General features: G+C 36.7%; 1 protein-coding gene across 1 annotated transcript in view; it reads right to left on the bottom strand.

Moving 5' to 3' along the window:
- The window catches only part of LOC149807602 (replication protein A 32 kDa subunit-like), a 32305-nt gene extending 19896 nt beyond the window's left edge, over positions 1-12409 (bottom strand). Inside the window, exons 1-3 of the mRNA XM_089968694.1 lie at positions 12278-12409; positions 7913-8004; positions 2823-2927 (exon numbers count right to left, since the gene is read on the bottom strand). Of these exons, the coding sequence (XP_089824820.1) occupies positions 2823-2927; positions 7913-8004; positions 12278-12296 (216 nt within the window). The 5' untranslated portion in view covers positions 12297-12409. The remainder of the gene's footprint in view (positions 1-2822; positions 2928-7912; positions 8005-12277) is intronic.
- Between the last annotated feature and the right edge of the window lie 7500 nt (positions 12410-19909).

Genomic DNA, 19909 nt, shown 5'->3' with positions numbered 1-19909 from the left:
AATTGAGAATTGGAGATTTCGTGAATTTTTTGCTTGCTGCATGAATCGCTGAATAAGTCGCGGAATTCACTCCAAAATCATGAGGATTGGCAGCTATGGACAAGGCAAGAAACTTGCTCCTACTCATAGATGCTAAGGAGAGACACTTTTAAGGGTAAGGTTCTAAAAGGAAGCTCCACCCAGGGGGCTTTTGACAAAGTTCATAACACACACAAGGGATTTCATTTAGGCATTAATGAGTGAGACACGTCTGTGTAGCTCAAAATACTTGACTAGATGAGAAAGAAGGTCCTAACAAATGGCCGGATCCTAAGAAAACCTGCTTATGTTGGACAGGTTTTCCCTAGTCTTAATAGAAGAAACTGAACATTCTTCGACTTCAAACAGGAACAGAAGAAAGTCTGCCTCTGCACTCAGAGATGGGCAGCAATGATGAACACATTTCCTACAGCTCCAATCAGAAATAAATTCTCCACATTGCATTGTAGACCATGGATGTAGATAATCTCCTGGACTGCATGACTGACACTGGGGTCAATGAAGGACAATGATAATGAGCTGAGCAGTGGTGGTCCTGACGTTGTGAAGCACTTGCTGAAAGGTTGGAAGGTTTCAGCAAACAATCGATCCCCACCAAAAGAATGAATGATACTCATGCCCAGGCTCTTTGACCCGGCACTGGGGAGGCATAAAAGTAGACCTTGCAGTTCTCGTTTCAAACAAGTCCATGAAGGATCCCCCAACCCACTAAACATCATTCCGCTACATACTAGTTACGAGACTGCCACTCCTCCGAAGATTCTTCACCAGAATACTTTTCTTGCCTAGAAAAAGTAATCCCCTCTAGGGCTGCCCAGTGAAGCAGGTTCCAAAATTTCTTATAAAAATGTACAACACATGGGATGTGAAGGTACACATACTGAAGGTCGATTGAGACTGCCTAGGTGGCATGCCTTATAGAATTCCTGTCTGATCCATAGTCTCCAACTTGGATGGTTCCTCCTAAAGAAATATGTTTAGGGCAGAAAGATCAATGATAAACTAAAACAATTAGCCCATTTGTTGGAGGCCAGGAAAATCCGCTAGTATAAAAACAGAGTTTGGTAATTTGTCACCCTCATTACTGCACCCTTCTACAGAGAGGTGTGCAACTCTTCCCTGAACTGAGCCAGTTTTGACTGGTGAAAAGAAAGAAAGTCGTTGAAAGAGGATTTCATGAAAATGAAGTCAGTATCCATGTATCTTCTATTATGCCCATCCAAATCTCTGAAAAATGGACTAGCCAAGCACCCATGGGAATCCAGGGAAGAGATGTAGCTCTGCTGATAACAACATGGACAATGCATGTGAACAAAGTACCTTTTATGTAGCCTGGCGAATTCCTGGTCTCTAGAAAACCTTTTTGAAAACTCCAAACCATTGTCAAAATGAGGAAATAAAAGATCTGGTCATGAGGCTTTATGCAACTTCTGAGAATCTTTCCAAACAGTCCTCCATGCTCGATGATTTGAGGGCAGGTGGTGCTCATGGTTGTGGTAAACTTTTTTACCACCTTATCCAAGACCACATCTCTTACTCCTCCTCCAAACTGAACCAAAAGGTGGGAGGAGGATGGGAACCAAGAAGAAGCCAGGACCATCTTGGCAGATCCAAATTGAAAAGTTCAAATCCATCAAACCCATCCTGTTACCACTTCTGAAAAGACTTTCTGAGAGATTAGGGAATAGGGGCATTCTCATTCTGCAAATTCCCAATTGAGTTGTTGGATTGCCTGTCATAGTAAGCTTATTTCAATGATCAGAAATGCCTTTTGTCTTGCAGCTGTTCATGGGGATTGACAGGACCTCGTTTACTTGCAGACTTTTTAAGGGAATGTGAATGATTAACCTTGGCAAAATATCATGGATCACTTCTGAATCAAATATTAAAATAAAATTCCAGACCTATCACACACAAGAAATGACATACCCTTACACTGTGTAAGAGAAGGAAAAAAAAAAAAAAAAAAAGAGCACTGCTAAATGAACACTGCAATAAAGTCCCATAAAATATCAGAAAGCTAAATTTAAGACATTTTAGAATAACAAGCATCCAAGGATTTTGCTTCAGTTAATGATGTGGTGAAAGACTGGTTATAGATTCTCTCTTTTCTAGATATTTAAAACATGGAAGGCTGGAAATAAGAGTCTGGGCAAGGGAACTTAGTGTCACAATAAGGTAAGCAGGGAACAAGTGACTGATAATTTTTACTATTAAATTGTAAATTAGATATACTCTCAGCATAAAATTCTATTGATTTACTCATCTGCTAAACACATTTTATGTCTTGTTTTTCTATTCTCTTGAAAAGTCTAGTCTTCCCCACTTAATTTGGAAAAATGTTAATTTTGTAAATGCTAGTCAAGTTCATGACAGGTGCAGCCATCAATATTGGTAATCCTGATAGGATTCAAAAACAGGAAGCATGAAAAGGAAGATAAATTCCACCAGATTAAAAATATCCTCTAATATGAGCATGCTGAATTATCTTTTAGCCAACCCACTGAAATCTGGGTCACGCCCATCTGGTCAGTTAAATAGTGGTCTGGTCAGTTAAATTTTAGTCTGGTCAGTTAAATAGTGGTCTGTTCAGTTAAATAATGCTACTTTACATAAAAAATCATATGTGTAGATTTTGAACAATGTTAAGAATCATGTATACTTCCATTAAATATCTTACATGTGAAAGTATTTGTCAATATTTAAAGTCCAAAATAAGAGGTTGACTTAAATACCCTACAACAATGAGTTCATGCATGAACATACTTTACACTGGTTCTCACCTGTGAAACTTCATTTGGGCCTGAGAAAAATTTGTCTTCTGTTTGTGTTGCACTTAAAATCTGGGCTACTGTACATGGCATAATACTCTGTACCCTTGACCTTGCCTGAAAGCAAAAGGGAAAAAATTAATTTAATGAACAAAAAACAAAAGTGCTTTATCTTCAAATATATTTCCTGATAACATTAACATTAGGAGAAGAGGTTATAGGAGGAGGAGGTAATGTTGAGTGACTTACACACACCACAGGAATAAAAGACTGGATTTCCAATGCAAACAATAACAGGCTCTTCTAATCTGAAAGCAATGATCGAATCATGTGATCTGTTACCCCTTTATCTGGTTAAAAAGATTACTGAATTATTCTTACTGCTAAAATTCCACTGGTAAATCCAGCAAAGTTATAAGGCTATGTTGACTTTACATGGGTCTCGTGGTCATCTAGGCCACGGCCACAGAACCCACCAGATTAAAGTTTGTCTCAGTGAAGCTAAATCCCAAAGATAAAAACTGGACAAAGTTGACTACATGCCAGTCGAAAGCTTTTATCATGTCTTGGATCAAAATGTTACATTCAAACATGAGGCTCACTGTATGACAAAGATGAACCAGCAAGGTCATCTGTAACGGTCACATAAAAAAATGGCAATGTGGTATCAATCCCGTTGACATGCTGAATAATCCATGCAGTTCCAAGAACTCTCATGCTGAAATCGAAATCTTGCTGGAAACCAACTCAACAATTCATACAATGCGAACATGAGGGAGTCATACCCAACCTAGACTAGTGATAAACTCCTTACCCAAATGGATCAAATGCTGACTTTTCCCAATTCACAAGAAAACTGTGATAAAAAAGGATAGATCATTTCTGCCTTTGTGAAAAACAGAACTTACCAGAGGTTTCCTGAGGCACTGTTGTCACTGCAGAGGAAATCAACCAGAACAGGGTGACAACACAACCCATCATTTTGGTAAATAACCAGGGGCATATGTTTAGACCAAATGGAAGAACTTGAAACTGGTAAACATTGTTGTAGTAAGCAAAACTAAGAAATTGTGTCACTGGAAATATGAACAATCTTGTCTCTTCTAATGGAAAATTGTATTGATCTTGCCCTCTCTGTATGATCTTCAGTGGAAGAATGTACTGATTGAGGCAACTCAGGTTGATGATCAGCCTCAACATGCCTTTGGCCCTTTGAATAAGGAAAAGCAGTGAATAAAATCCTAGTGATTGTGATTTGTCAAAGATAATTGGTATCTCCTGTTCTTCTGACCTGATGATATGACGGACAACATGAGCATTATGGAATACAAACATTCACCCCATATCGAGATCTGAAGATGTAGTCAACATATTCGTTATAGAATGGTGATCTCTCCCGTAAATGCCCCAGGCATTTCATGTTGTTGCCTCCCAAAGCATAAAATGATTTCAGTCCATTCCATGCTTGGATGAAGACTGTTTTTTCCAGAGTATTTTCACATTCACTGTGCACAGTATCCTATTTATTAGGGTTAAACGGATAATTGATATATATAAGCACCAATACTTCCATATTATTATCACATGCTCGTTTTTTTCTCCGTTAACTTTACATTGTCAGAACCAATCATGCAGTATTTTATGATACTGAAGTTGCGTTCAATTCAATATTGAACTCACATGAATAAAGGAACTACTTTCTATTTGTAAACAAACAATGGATGCAGACGCCAGCACTTTTGATTTATTTTATTTGTCTCAGGATGAAGTAAACCAGCTGAAAGTAGACATGCCAACTTTGACAATGTGGATGAATTCATAGACTACAAAAAAATTTCAATGAAGCCGGCAACTGAATGCGATATCAGAAAGTGCAGCGACTGCTGTACGATAACTACTTTGTAAAGAAATCATGTACACCCACATAGCAGGCACTTTACATTTTGGTTGATAAAATTTATTTCTGAATGAACCAAAGCAGAGGTTTCATGGACTGCCACATAGCAGCTGCTTTGCCACATTGTGCATTAACTTTTTCGATACAATGTTTCGGGATTAGGCAGGCGATAGACGCCAGATTTCATAAAACTGCTGGGTTCCTACAAATAACATGCAAGTGACAAGGCATAAACTGTCTTCTTTAGCTGGTAATAAGAATGGCAAAAAATATACTTACTGTTTTACATCCTGAATTTTCTCAAAATGTATTTTCTTAGTTCTGAAAATCCGAATTACATGAGACATGTCATGGGTTCTCAAGCTTGATTACATATTTCGAAATTGTATTGTAATTTTCGACTATATTCCAAGTGCAATTACATTCATCTTACTGCACTCAAAATGAAATAATATTCCAAAGCATCTTTTTGATAACTGCAATTGAAAGACTTCATATTTTCCCCACATTATGATTTTAACATTCAAGGACAGAAAAGAAACACACTTGCAAATGTCAACACGCTGTTCTGTCGCCACTGAAATCCAATGTACTTCATGTAGAACTGGAATAGATAACCAGTCCATAATCACAAAATTTTGTAGAAACGACAAAAATATCAAAATCTATTCATTCCAGATCAAATGGAAAAGTTGTTGAAATGTGCATTCATTCACAATATGACTCCAAATTTCAATTTTAAGTAGACCACAATGCCATATTCTTTCGAATTTATCTGGGAGGAGTTATGTGCGCATTAATAATGATGTCATTGTGTAATGACAAATCTGCGCTTGTGTATTTAGTTTGGAATACGGCATACATTCAGTTACTTTGTTTCTTGTAGTGTATATTGTTTATATAATTAAGCCTTAGGTAGAATAAGAAAATGAGCATATAATAAAAAGGTTACTGCATTTGTATGGGAACATATGAAGTCGTTTTGTTGGATAGATATATTGCACTCCCAAGGTCGCGCAGTATTTCCATCCGAAAAACTCGTTCATATTTTCAAATACAAATGCAGTAACCTATCAATACTATACTGACATAAGGGGTAAAGAATCAATACAAAGCGATACATGCCGTACAGAAATTACCTCAATTTTCAACGACTGTGAATAATTATTAGTCATTTGCCATTTCATTATTTAAAATGAGACAGCAGTAGCAGTACACAGGAAGTAATTTCTGTCAATGAAAAGGATAAACTATTGAAACACATTCTCGTCTTCAACATAATGACAAACATAAGGTGACTATGACAACTGTCCACACACATCATTTACACCAATCCCATAATGAAACTCTTCATACACTCAACTACCAATAACACGTATCAGCGTAAAGAACACATTCCTGATGCGTTTGCCATTTACGATTGAAGTATATTCATTATTCAATAACAACATTAAGCAGAATTTTTCTGCTGCTTCACATGACTACTTGCACCAAATTTGAGGACACACTTCTGGTATGTTGCAGAGAAATAGGTCACATTTAATTCTGATTCATTGTTACTGGTTGTTCATGTCCAGAGTAAAACAATAACCACCAATTAGAACTGTGATGTATTCAATGAATGACACACGAAGTGATGACATCCAAACTTGATAAAGCAACAGAATCTCTACATGCAATTAAATGAACTTAAATCTTATGAAGGGAACAAGTGTCTAATGCCTTTTTTTATGTGATATATGTAATCAGCGATTGAATCTGCAAACAGGATAAAAAAATTCTTTAACAGAGAAGCAACAAGGGGTCAGATTCCAAAACGCATGAATTGCAGTCACCTTGTTGATTTGTGGAAGGCTGTTGTCAACAATTTCCTATTTCTCTAGCAGAAATGAGTGTCTGTGGCCAAGACACAAGCTGTGCATCTGCAGAAAGTACAATGCAAAGGTTTGGTTGTTAGTCATCTCTGCTCCCATTAGAGACTCTATAAAAGATTTCCTTTGCACACAAAAGTTGCACTATTTCTTCTGTTTAGAAAATAGCACTGTGCTGAATTCCAACAAAAAGACCCGAAAACTGTAATGTTTTAAAAACATTTAGTGCAAAACAAAAGGCATTGTGACCAAGTTGAATACTGCATCTTTATAAATGGAACAGAATGAAAAGGTCTATAATTTTGAATAAAAAAATACTGATATCTAATGGGTGGTTTGTATGGAGGTACTTTTTATATCTTGTCAAGGATGAGAATGGAATATTAACAGATGATAGGTCAAATAACCTCATGGGCAAAAATGAATGCATGGTAAAACTGAAGACTGACAGAATGCAATTTAGGTACCAATATATATTTTGCAAAAATTATTGTATGCATTTAACCCTAGTAGTACAGAGTGATTTTCAGTTCAAATGTGCTTCCAAGTCTTACTTCAGCCAGGTTTCACAATGAAATCCATGAAGACAAGACTGCAAAGGCATTATTGGTTTAATTCCTGTATCAGTAAGAAGTTGATGATGTTGTTGTTGTAGGGTTTAATGCCATTTTTCATCACAAGATAGGCTATACATGGCGGCCAGTATTAATGGTAGAGGAAGAACCTGGGAAAACCTCAGAAAGAACCACCGACCCACGAGAAGCTACTGGCAAGCTTTCTCACATACCCACATTGGCCGAATCCGAGACTTGAACCCACACAGACAGAGGTTATCAGTAAGCACTATTAATGCTCTGCATCTCACTATTTGAGTTCCGTATAAGTATGCAGTGTAATTCCTTGCATATTCTGGTTTTAATTTCTGTAGCAGTAAGCTGTGATTACTGACTGGTTAATATTTAACTGCTCTTGTGATTCAATACACTTACATAAGTAAATTACCAACATACATTACTTGTGTTGCAGTCATCTTGATATTCCAGTGTTACGGTTGCAGTTTACATATATACTATTTGCAGAATCATAATCTGACATAAGTGATCATAATTGTTTAATCTGAGATTAAAACTGGTAATGATTCTTACAAAATTGGAATGGCTGACATGTCTGCACTAGTCATTCACTAATGGCAGTATCCAAGTTTTCAATATAGTGTAAAATACAGAAGAATCTAGGAAACTATTCACTCATTATTGTTTGAAGCAGATATTATTTATACCCTGAAATGTGAATGCAACTGTCCCCCACCCCTTGATAGCTAGTATTCAATCTACCCTTTTCTCGTCTGGTTGGGGTGTTCCAAACCCCCCTGCTCCAGGAGACATGTAACCCCCTCCACCCTGGTCACCTCCATAGCCCTGGAAACCTGCAACAAAACAAGACATTTCATCTGTAATTATGCCATTGATGTTGAATACAAAACAAGTTAAATAAAAGCAATGGAATCTCATTGATCTGCAATTTTCAAGGTGATCAGAACACATTTATTGTGGCCGTGAAGGCTTATACTTTGCAGGAAAAATGTTTACGCTTATGATCACTACCCAAGGCAGCACAGAACGCAAATTAAATTTCAAATATATTGAAACCATAGATATTTGGTTGCAAAGACATTTGTTAAACTCTTTAATTTGTTTACATGTTTTCATTTCCCTATCAACAGCCTCATCCCCTTGGTAACCTCAGCAAGATGATAGCCGTCTCCAGCTGACTTAAATCTATCCGATTACGTATAGCAAGTAAACAACAATAATGCCATCTGTTACTGGCAACAAAGAATATCTTGTGAACTGCATAGTGACACATGTTTGTTGCCAGTGGGATATAGATCAAACAAGGAATACATTTTTTTAACCAATGAGTCATTTGTTTTTTTCCAATGGGATGTGAATGATATATAAATTTTCTAACATGTGATCCATGCTTGAATTTATGGGTTTTGTTTATGTACATGTACAGTACTTTATGTATTATGGCTTCTTCTAAACAACTGAAAGTTGTCAATACAGACATTTCAGACAAGTTTTGTCTTTCAATTAATCAAAATTTCCATTATTTTCTGTGTAAATCCTATCCTACTTACTGATGACAGATCACCTCTAAATTTCACTTGTATGCGAAATATTTTTTGTTCTTAGCCCCACCCCTCCTCCTGCCAAACACTTGTCTCAAAATCCGCTTAAATCGACACTATTTTACTTTGGTCAGAGGGATATCTAAATAAATGGGTAGTCTTACATTGTAGGACTAGTCATTAACTAGCGATGTGAATGGCTAGTTCCAGGTTAGCGAATTCCAACTTTTTGATAGGCAAATGACTTGATCCTACAATCCAACATAAATGTCCAAATATCAACAATTGGGTGGGAAATGTCAGAGGAAACTAGGATAAACATTAAAAATGTACTGATGTCTCTTTTTGCCGATTATGCCTATACCGCATATAGCCAATGATTAAAATTGCCGATATCGATTATTTAAAGAAACCGTCTGTTCTACAGTTAGTGAAAGCACTAGCATCTGATTGACAAGTAAACCATGCCCTATTTTTGTTATAACTAACAATGCCTAAAATGGGTGCAGATTTATGTTAACAGTTCAAATGTGGTCTCAAGCTACCATACATGTGATAACTATTTCCCACATTTTATATCCTACCTTATTTCTTATTGTTAACTCATATATACAAATAAAACTCTTTCCTAAATAACATATTTATTCCGAATTAGTTTTTGGGGGGCACATATGCTCTGTGATATGTTTCTTCATTCCTTCTTTTAATTTAATGATGGTAATCAATGCTTATATATATGGTACAGTAATGCCAGGTCAAGTTGATTCATGTAAGTTTCATTGGTGGGAATGGAGATCATAATTTGCTTGTCGAGAAAAATCTACAGCATTCAGTGATCATTCCTGGGATTTAGGAAGCAATTCACTAACAAGCAAAGCATGTAAAGCGTGGCAAAAATAAATTTCTGAGCTCCTGGTTGATGGAGATGTACTTTGTGAAACTAGCCGGAGGGGGGCATTTAATTCCTGAATGCGTGAAATCGACGATCACATTATATGTCACTTATCTTACATTGCAAAGTACGATCATAGGGTTTTAGTATTAAAATGTAATTATCTAAATAAAGTTTCTTACCAAACTATTATTTAAAAAATAAAATACATAATATAAATTTGCTTAATACCTAATGTTACTATTAAAAAAAGAGAGACTGTAGGAAAGTAGATATTTTACATTTGATAATGCATTTATTTCAGGTGATAACAGTTAGACCTATCCATTAACGGTGATGCGCAATGCAAAGACCAGGGAAGTAGTGCAAAACAGCCATGAAATGATTTATTTTGTAATAATATGGCTGTATTGCTTGTTGTCAGTAATGTAATAACTATCCCATCTTTTTCTATTTTTATTGCCTATTACATTAATAGTCTTGGAAAAATATTCACTACTTATTCTGGCGACATTTTTTGAAAATTGGCAACAAAATATTGAGATTGGCCATTTTTGGGAGTGACAACTTTTTAAAAGCCAGGACCATCCCTGTTATGTGTATGCTGAAAGTTCAACAGCCATACGAGGCCTCATTGGCTGGTTGGCTGCTGTGATTGGGACGACTGAATGCATGGTATTGATAATTTGTTGTGAGCAGACAATCAGAGGTAGTTTAAAGCAAGCGTGATAAAAAGTATTTACTTTCAAGAATATATTGTCTTTCAATCAACCCCCAAATCAAATGTTTATTCCTTAATTTCCACTATTTAATTCTGATTTAAAATTTTAGCAATGTCAAGATGAATGTTATGATTAAATTTATATTTTGGAAATTTGTTTACATCGGCACCGATTATTTCTGCCGATACCGATTATTTCAATAATTGGCCCAATTATGAGTATGGCCAATTAATTGGTACAGCTTTAATAAACATAGTACCGCAATATAAGATATCAACCCTGATATTTACATTTCTTCTGGACTAGGATTAACATAGTCATACAATGTAAAACATAGCAATTGTTATTTTTGGGCTACGTCTTACTGCCCAAATAATGGCCCTGTAGAGCATATTCTGACGTCAGCTGACATTGAAACGTGTAGTCAAAGTTTCATGAATATCTCATATCAATATAAATATCAAGGATGAGGTCTTACGTTGTAGGACTAGGATTAACAAAGCACCCCCCACCCATCCGAGTCTTTTGTTTGGCTGGTTTTGACAATTTGAAAATGAAAGACTGGCTCAGATAACAAAAAGTTATTGACCCTAATTCTAACCTGTACACAAACACAGCTAGCAAGGCATAGATGCCCTGACGAGCTTAATGAATTCTGATCCTTGTCAACAAACAATGTGTGTGCATATGTAATTTGGATTTTTAACGTAGCTTTACAAAAATTTCAGTAATAATAATAATAATAATGAGGACTTTGTATAGCGCCTAATCTTTAGAAGCTCTAAGTGCTTTACAACATTAGACAACACCTATAAGATTAAAAAACATATCTTTAAGTTTGTTCTTGCAGTCGAAATAAGTGAGTTTTGAGAGCCCTCTTGAATGGGATCACTGTGTCTTTGTGTATAAGTTCAGTGGGCAATTCATTCCACGTTGCTGGGCCCTGGTATGCAAAAGAACGTTGTGCATATGACTTTGTTTTCATAGTGGGAATAATGAGTATACGATTGTCAGAAGAGGAGCGCAAGTATCTTGCTGGTGTGTACACATGGGTGAGATCAGATAGGTATGTTGGACTAGAGTCCGACAGTGAAACGTAGCACAGAGAACAAATTTTGTGTTTGATTATGGATCGAATGGATAGCCAGTGTAGGGTACAGAGCAGTGGGGAGGTGTGCTCTGATCGTGGTACTCTAAGTATGATCCGAGCAGCTGTGTTTTGAACTTTTTGAAGTTTCTGGAGTAGATACTGAGATGAACCAGACAGAATTGAGTTACAATAGTCCAGTCTTGAAAGTACTAATGAACACACAAGTGTTTTAGTGGCATCAACGGAAAGATATTTGAGAATTGAGCTGATGCGTCTCAGCTCAAGATACACTGCCTTGCTTATGTTCATGACATGTTGGTGCAATGTGAGAGTACTGTCCAGAGTAACACCTAGGTTTCGTACTGATTGTGTGAATTTAATGTTGGCGTATCATATCGCTATGTTGTCTGCAGTGTGGCAGTTTATAGCGATGTTTAGCACTGGGACATCATGTCGCAAGCATGTAGCGTGATGTCCCACCCAGTCACATTATCCTGACACCATGCCGACCAGTCCTAAAACTAAGCTCATAATGCTGAGAGCCAAGCGAGGAAGCTGTTAGTACCATTTTTTGTGAAGTCTGGTACTCAACGAACAATGACCGTCTCTTCAAATTATATATTGTGAAGAAGCACAACTGGTCAGATTTTCCTCCGACCTTTCCTGCTTAAATTATTGGGTCTGCGAGCTCTAGACTGTTCAATCCCGATTTGATATCTAGAATTAGCTACCTCGACAACTATACATACAACAGTGGGAAATCCATCAACGTACTTATTTGCAGTGATAAGCCGTATGAAAATGGATTTATAACTTTTATATGGGTACACACATTTAGGATTTGAGTACAATTTTATATACCTCCTTGATTATTCCACATATCTAAACAGCATATGTTCAAAGGAACTACTCAAGTAAGTCGTTACAGAAACCTCAAGAAATAAATGGCGGGATTTTTGGTATATTTGAACTCATCGACGTTTATCGTTGGACGCTGTGGTATTCCGAAAAAAGGAAAGACTCAACTAATGTTCGGATACTAATGGAAAAACCGGACCAGAAAGAAAAAAGGATTAACAATACGAACATATTTTCTGAAATTTATATATTTTATTTCCAATACAATACTATCGGTAAAATAACTATTTTGTGTAAGGATGAATCTGCACTTGTGTATTTAGTTTGATCATATTTTTGCATTTTAATGGTGAAATAAATAAAACTAAATGTTAGCTTGCCATGCCAAAGAATATGGCAAGTAAAAAAAATATTAAGTCACACGGGTCAAATATGCATTCAACACTGACTATTTCAGTAATGGATGTAATTTTTTAGAATTTGATTCTACATAATTAAAGTGGCAAGTATTCACTTCATTTGGATTCGCATACATCCATATTCCTTTGGAAGGTCATTATTTAAACGCCCATGTGAATACCGTTAAATCAATGTTAAAGTACGTAGACATTTTTGTACGAAATTAACCTAAAAGTGTGATCCGTGTGACTACCTTCTCTCCAGTCGACCTTCCGGACATGTTTGCAAATTTTTTCCGTGACAAAGTACAAACCATTAGAGATAAGCTTGACACCAGAATTTCAATTGACTCGTCGTCACCATACAGTGGGATACAGAATTTGAGCGGCAACCATTAGCAGTATTTGAACCTGTCTCTATGGATTTTGTACGTACAATCGTGATGAAGAGTGCACCAAAGTCATGTGAACTTGATCCAATTCCAACATCACTGCTGCTTGAGTGCTTAGATCCAGTATTGCCTTCACTAACTGATGTTATTAATACCTCTCTCTCATCTGGGGAATTCCCATCATTTTTCAAAACTGCCATTGTAAAGCCTCTGCTGAAGAAACCAACACTAGACCATAACGATTTAAAGAACTACCGCCCAGTTTCTAATCTCCCATTCATTTCAAAAATCTTAGAAAAGGTTGTTCTATCCCAGCTTGTATCTCATCTAAATTCAAACAGTCTTTTGAGCAATGTACAATCTGCATATCGCCCTTGCCACAGTACTGAAATTACTCTTCTAAAAGTAGTTAATGACATTCTCTCTGCATTGGATAGCGGAAAGATTACAGTCCTCACCCTCCTTGACTTGTCTGCAGCATTTGACACAATAGACCATGATATATTACTTCACCGTCTCCAGTATGTATTTGGCATTCATGATACAGCCTTACTGTGGTTCAAGTCCTACTTGGTCAACAGGACACAAATTGTATCTGCAAATGGAATACACTCCAATCCAGTTGATCTATGTTGTGGTGTTCCACAGGGGTCTGTTCTTGGACCTGTTCTCTTCATTCTGTACACTCAGTCGCTCTCAAGTGTCATAGATCATCATCCAGTGTCTCACCAATTGTACGCTGATCACACCCAAATATACAAATCTAGCCACCCAACTGAAGCTGATGCTACCATCCAAGGTGTAGAGAGGTGCATTTCTGATGTGAAATCATGGATGACTTGTAACAAGCTGCAGATGAATGATGATAAAACTGAGGCCATTCTGATCACAACACAAAGACTTTCTCATTCCTTTACCCAAAACAATAAATATAAGCAACGCCAACATTAAATTCACACAATCAGTAGGAAACCTAGGTGTTACTCTGGACAGTACTCTCACATTGCACCAACATGTCATGAATATATGCAAGGCTGCATATCTTGAGCTGAGACGCATCAGCTCAATTCTCAGATATCTTTCAGTTGATGCCACTAAAACACTTGTGTGTTCATTAGTACTTTCAAGACTGGACTATTGTAACTCAATTCTGTCTGGTTCATCTCAATATCTATTCCATAAACTTCAAAAAGTTCAAAACACAGCTGCTCGTATCATACTTAGAGTACCACAATCAGAGCACACCTCCCAGCTGCTCTGTACCCTACACTGGCTATCCATTCGATCCATAATCAAACACAAAATTTGTTCTCTGTGCTACGTTTCACTGTCGGACTCTAGTCCAACATACCTATCTGACCTCACCCATGTGTACACACCAGCAAGATACTTACGCTCCTCTTCTGACAATCGTATACTCATTATTCCCACTATGAAAACAAAGTCATATGGACAGCGTTCTTTTGCATACCAGGGCCCAGCAACGTGGAATGAATTGCCCACTGAACTTATACACAAAGACACAGTGATCACATTCAAAAGGGGTCTCAAAACTCATTTATTTCGACTGCAAGAACAAACTTAAAGACCTAATAATGTTTCCTACCTGAAATATTCTCAGCATGTTTTTTATTTTATTTTTTTAATGTTTTTCTAATTTCATGTTGTTTGTTTTTGTAAAAATATTATTATGTTTCTTATCTTATAGGTGTTGTCTAAAGTTATAAAGCGCTTAGAGCTTCTAAAGATTAGGCGCTATACAAAGTCCTCATTATTATTATTATTATTATTATCCAGTACAATCCGGATTTAATGTCGCGCGCTGTGATGTCACACTGAAAGCTACGTATATTGGTAAACAAATTTGTACTACCCTCGATTGTGACGATTCCACTCGACGCGCTCTTATTTTGACACAAGTTTAGTACATGGCCACCATTGTAAAAGTCCATTACGACAGATAAATTTCGTCTGGAAGTTTATTGGTGACAGTTAAGGTGCAAAGCATTCAATAATCAGGATTGAATAGACTATGGTTAAAGAAAATTAGCGTTAAATTTTAAAAGAACAATTTATATTTAATTTAAATTGAGTAAATGTGCATACATGACGCATGTGACTTGCATTATAATCATTGTTAAATAAAGAAAAATGTTACTTGACAAAATTAAAAATATGGACCACATAGGAGTATATAATTCTAAATATGCGAGAAGTCCAATTAATGAATCGGAATATTGTAAGATATTCCAACTCTGCATCAATTCTTTTTCTTTTATCTCTGTTACACAGGGATGGCAATGCAGACAGTGCTAAAATGGTAGGGCATATATACCTTTGAAACATAATACGAAACCCTGCTACCAAAATACGACTTCGAACAGATCTTATCAAACCCGGCACATGTGCTGATGTTCCTCGGTGGCATTATATCAGTATGAGCCAGATTCAATTAGACAGATGAACATTTTCCTTTCATGTACATTAGCATATTATTTAACTGTATCAATGACAGCAAAAGCTTTGTACATTATTTATTAATGACAATTCAGTATTCACTACGAAACCTGAAGTGTACAGTTTCTTTAGAGGCGGATCTTGAGATTTTGTTTTGTGCGGGAGTAAACAAATAGGCTATGGGTCTGAGGGATGGTACCCCTAATAGAGGCTGCTGAGCAAAGCTCCCTTAAGCTCCTATATTGTAAACGTTTCCAAGGCACACGTAACCGCAATGATCACTTATTCCAGTATACATTCCTGTTGTTTCAAGGGGGGAAGAAGGCTGCTGAGCCTTACGTGGAGCGTAGGGCATGGTAAAGGTGAATGGGTTGGAGCAAGCAAAATTAAATGAAAGAATACTTTCTCATAATCTACAATAATGAGTGAGACGGATACAAGACATTCACAGGTCTCACTAACTTTATCAGGTTTTAGAGAGTTCAATAGTTTAATATGAAGCACGGTCACTATCAAGAGATAATGCGTATTTGTTGAAAAGTTTGAATTTGTTATAAGTGGAGTCATATATATTCATGTATAACACTCTGGAAAATATAAATGTACCTACATACATACCTACCTACCTAAACACACACACACACACACACACACATACATGCATACATACATATTTGTAATGCATCGTAAAATATATAGATTGCATTTAACGATGATAATATTGACAAAAACCGTAACAGCTTTTGAAAGTAACGAGAGTTAAAAATGAAAAGTTTACAGAAGAAATAAATGGCACAAGCAGAAGATGAAGATGTATCGTGCGCGGTTTGAGGGTTTTATTACTGACACGGGTTCTAACCTTCTACCGCCTAAGACTTTACATTTTTCGCACACGCTTAATTCTTTGAGAGGTTGAGCAGTCTGAAAAAAAACAACAAAAAAAAACAAACATCTGAACCAAGGAGCTCTTATGGGCATGCAAATGCACAACACATTAGTTGACTCTGATCAGAACAGGTCTGGTGACTAATAAATTATAGTGAAAGATCTTAAGAAAGCAGCATGCATGTTACGTATATTTAATTTATAATATGGGCTTGATCTTTGTCCATGATTGAGAGTAAACGTTTGGCCTATCTGGTCAGTGACTTCGATCAGTGTTGTGTCTACCTGACTTTTGAATTTTGTAAAGGAGATTTACATTCTTTTTGTGTCTTAGGTCAAGTGAAATTGATTTAGAAAGAATATGGTAAGCAACATTGTTGATTCCTAATTTACGTTCAGTCTCTTGTGAACAGATATAATTTGAGAAGAATCATTTATTTAAATTATTCAATGAAATTCAATGCTCATTCACTCCATGGACTAAAACACTACTTTGAGATTATTATGAATTCATTCAGAGCATTCTGGATTATATCATTGTGACATGACAATACTATTGGTATATCAGCACATTCAAGATTATTGGAATCCATTCGGAATATTCTATACTTTTGGATTTGTAGTAGAACATTTAGGATTATTTGGCTTTTAGTACACAATAATGTAAGTTCGTCTTAAAACTTTCACCTTGCATTTTACAGAAATACAGTATTGCATAATTTTAATTAACTTGTCCCTTTCTCTCTTTTTGTTACTTACTGCAGGACTGTAGAGTCGAACACGTCCATAAATTCAAAGAATAATATGTACAAGCACACCCATATCGGCCGCAATTTCTTTTTGTGTGAGAAAACTACATTAAACAATCACAGCAAGTAATATATAATGTCCCATATACAAATGATAGAGTGTTTTGAAAGAATAAATGAGTATAACTGATGCAGGAATTGAATGCCCCGACCAATGACGTGTTTGTGCCGTCACGAAAAATATGTAATCGCTGTTTATCTGGAATGCGTCATATCATTTTGTCAAAGAGGTTCAAACATGCTGTATGATCTAGAAATGTTCGTATCCGGAACAGTTTGATAAATTATTCGACTTAGGAACTGTGTTGGAGCGAGAACGTCGGAAACTTGGCGAATAATGCCACAAGTGTCAAAAAGGTCATGTAATGAGTTCGCGTGAGGAAAGTTTAAGTGGTTGACGTTAACTGAGTCGTCGGTGGATGAAGACAGCCAGGATGATTACAATTAGAAGAAAAAATGTATTCAGCATAATAATATTGCCATGGCTTCTACACCAGACTTTCATGATGTATGAGAAATGACGTACAAAGCCCCAGAACCGAAGTAGTGCAAACAATGGGAGAATTTTTCCGAAGCCATCCAATAATGAAAAAACAATGGCTGAGATATGCAAACACTCCAACACGTTGGATACAAACGTACGGTATCTGGCCGTTTTTGAGGTAGTGCATTACATGGGGATGGGTCATTTTAGCTCATTTGGGCCAAGGCCGACTTGAAGGAAATTTTCTTCATGCTTTGAAGAGAATTTTACAATGATACTCTGGAAAAGCAAACAGATTTATGTGCAAAGCCTGATTTACAAATTAAACTTTATGTAACTCAGTGATATTGTATGTTGCTTTATGTGCTACGTTTAATTAAACCTTTTCATCTAGATTATCTCCTCCTTGTACAGATGTCACTGCATGCGCGTGTTGAAATAAAACAGAGACAACTACAGAAAACGAAGAATAATGCAGTTAAATAATATAGTGGATATGTGAAACGTTTGACGGTATTCGAACGCAATCGATATAAAGGTGTTTGCCTCGGTCGACGTGAACCTTACAGCATAGCATGTCATTACAAACAATGTCTCACTTGTTCGCGTTAGGTGTTAGTACAGGCGTTCGACCGTGCCTTAAATTTGGTATCAAGGTCAAGTCTCGTAACCAGCAATGCAGAACATGTATACGCGAGTATTATCGTGCGCGCCGACATAGACTCACCACCAATAATGTTGTTGAAGAAAATGACAAAGACATTGTCAACATCGATACCATTGTGGAAAAACCAGAGATGGTGCCGTCAAAAAAGACAATGGAGTCCTTGAAAATAATATCGTGGATCGAAGCGATTGCTTTTTCTGATTCTGGTAAAATAAAAATGAAAGTGTACAAATTAATTGCTATATGAACAATGAGATGATGTTGTTATTATAAAAATATGCCTACCTTGAATGAGCTCAAGCAATCTGTGAGAGACTGTGACATATGGATGACAAGAAGTGGAAGAACAGCAGATATACTTTCAATATTGAGACTTCCTCCAAACGAGCCATGGTTGACCGTGAGGTATCCTCGTGCAATGGCAGCGAGGATTCATATTAAAATTCCTTGACTGGCCGAACTCGCTTTGTTGGTCCCTTATGAATAAGACAACTGCTATATCGATACCGTTACCGCCACTAAAGCAACCGAAAATTTACATCAACAAACCCAAGTCACAAGTTACCCATGCGCGTCGGTGATTTCGAAGATTATCTAAAATCACTCAACATGCATATAAACCAGGACAAGCCGCTACGAAGTTTCTTTTGAACATGTGTATGTGATGTGGTTAGGTTTTCCAAGACTAGCGTGTATTCCACGGTGGGCAGTAACAAACGTGATAAACCACGACAACAGGTGCTTCGTTCCAGATGTAGATACAGACTCGTTGCCGATGAATATCATCACCAATGAGGTCTACGCGAACATGCGTGAGACTTCTTTTGATGTGTATGTATGTGTGAGTGGATATAGTATATATAATTAAAAATAGTATGATTGTGTGAGAGTTTATGTATATTTCAACCACTTTCTTCAAAATCATACCGCCCCTTTTGTAATATAATATGCTTGCGCGTCGATAAGTATGACGTGTGTATAAATACTTCTACCATTTTCATTAGATAGTAGGGGTATGTGTTTGGAAAGTAATACAAAAAGCCGTTGCTGCATTGTAATGGTGTGTGCTGGATAGCAGGAGTGTGAGTTGGATTCTAATAAAAAGCTGGATAGTAGGAATGTGTGTTGGATTACAGATATAATATTGTAAAATTAAATTTTCCCTTGTCCCATGAATGCCAATCTGGGCTTAAATTTATAGGGAATTATGGGGACAAGATAATCCTATGTTCATATGTTCTACCCATCTTGTCCCCAGACTGTCTCTCCATGTTAAATTCCACATATCCCTAGAAACATTTGTCCCCATAATATCGTCCCAATATTAATATGGACAATTTTACAATAATACTTCCCCTTGTCCTCAGAGCTTCACCCGCATGTAAACCATGGGCGCCTATACATATAGCATATGCCCCCAAAGAGCCACGTACAACTACTGACGCATTTGATGTAGGTAAATATACACATATCTTATGTGGCCACATTTGCCGTACAGTTTGAGGATCTCGGAAATGATCAGATATTTTTGTTAATTCTTACT

This window comes from Sinohyriopsis cumingii, chromosome 1 (genome assembly GCF_028554795.1).
Source record: "Sinohyriopsis cumingii isolate HCF-2022 chromosome 1, ASM2855479v2, whole genome shotgun sequence".
Classification (NCBI taxonomy): domain Eukaryota; kingdom Metazoa; phylum Mollusca; class Bivalvia; order Unionida; family Unionidae; genus Sinohyriopsis; species Sinohyriopsis cumingii.
This window is presented reverse-complemented; position numbering and strand designations above follow the sequence as displayed.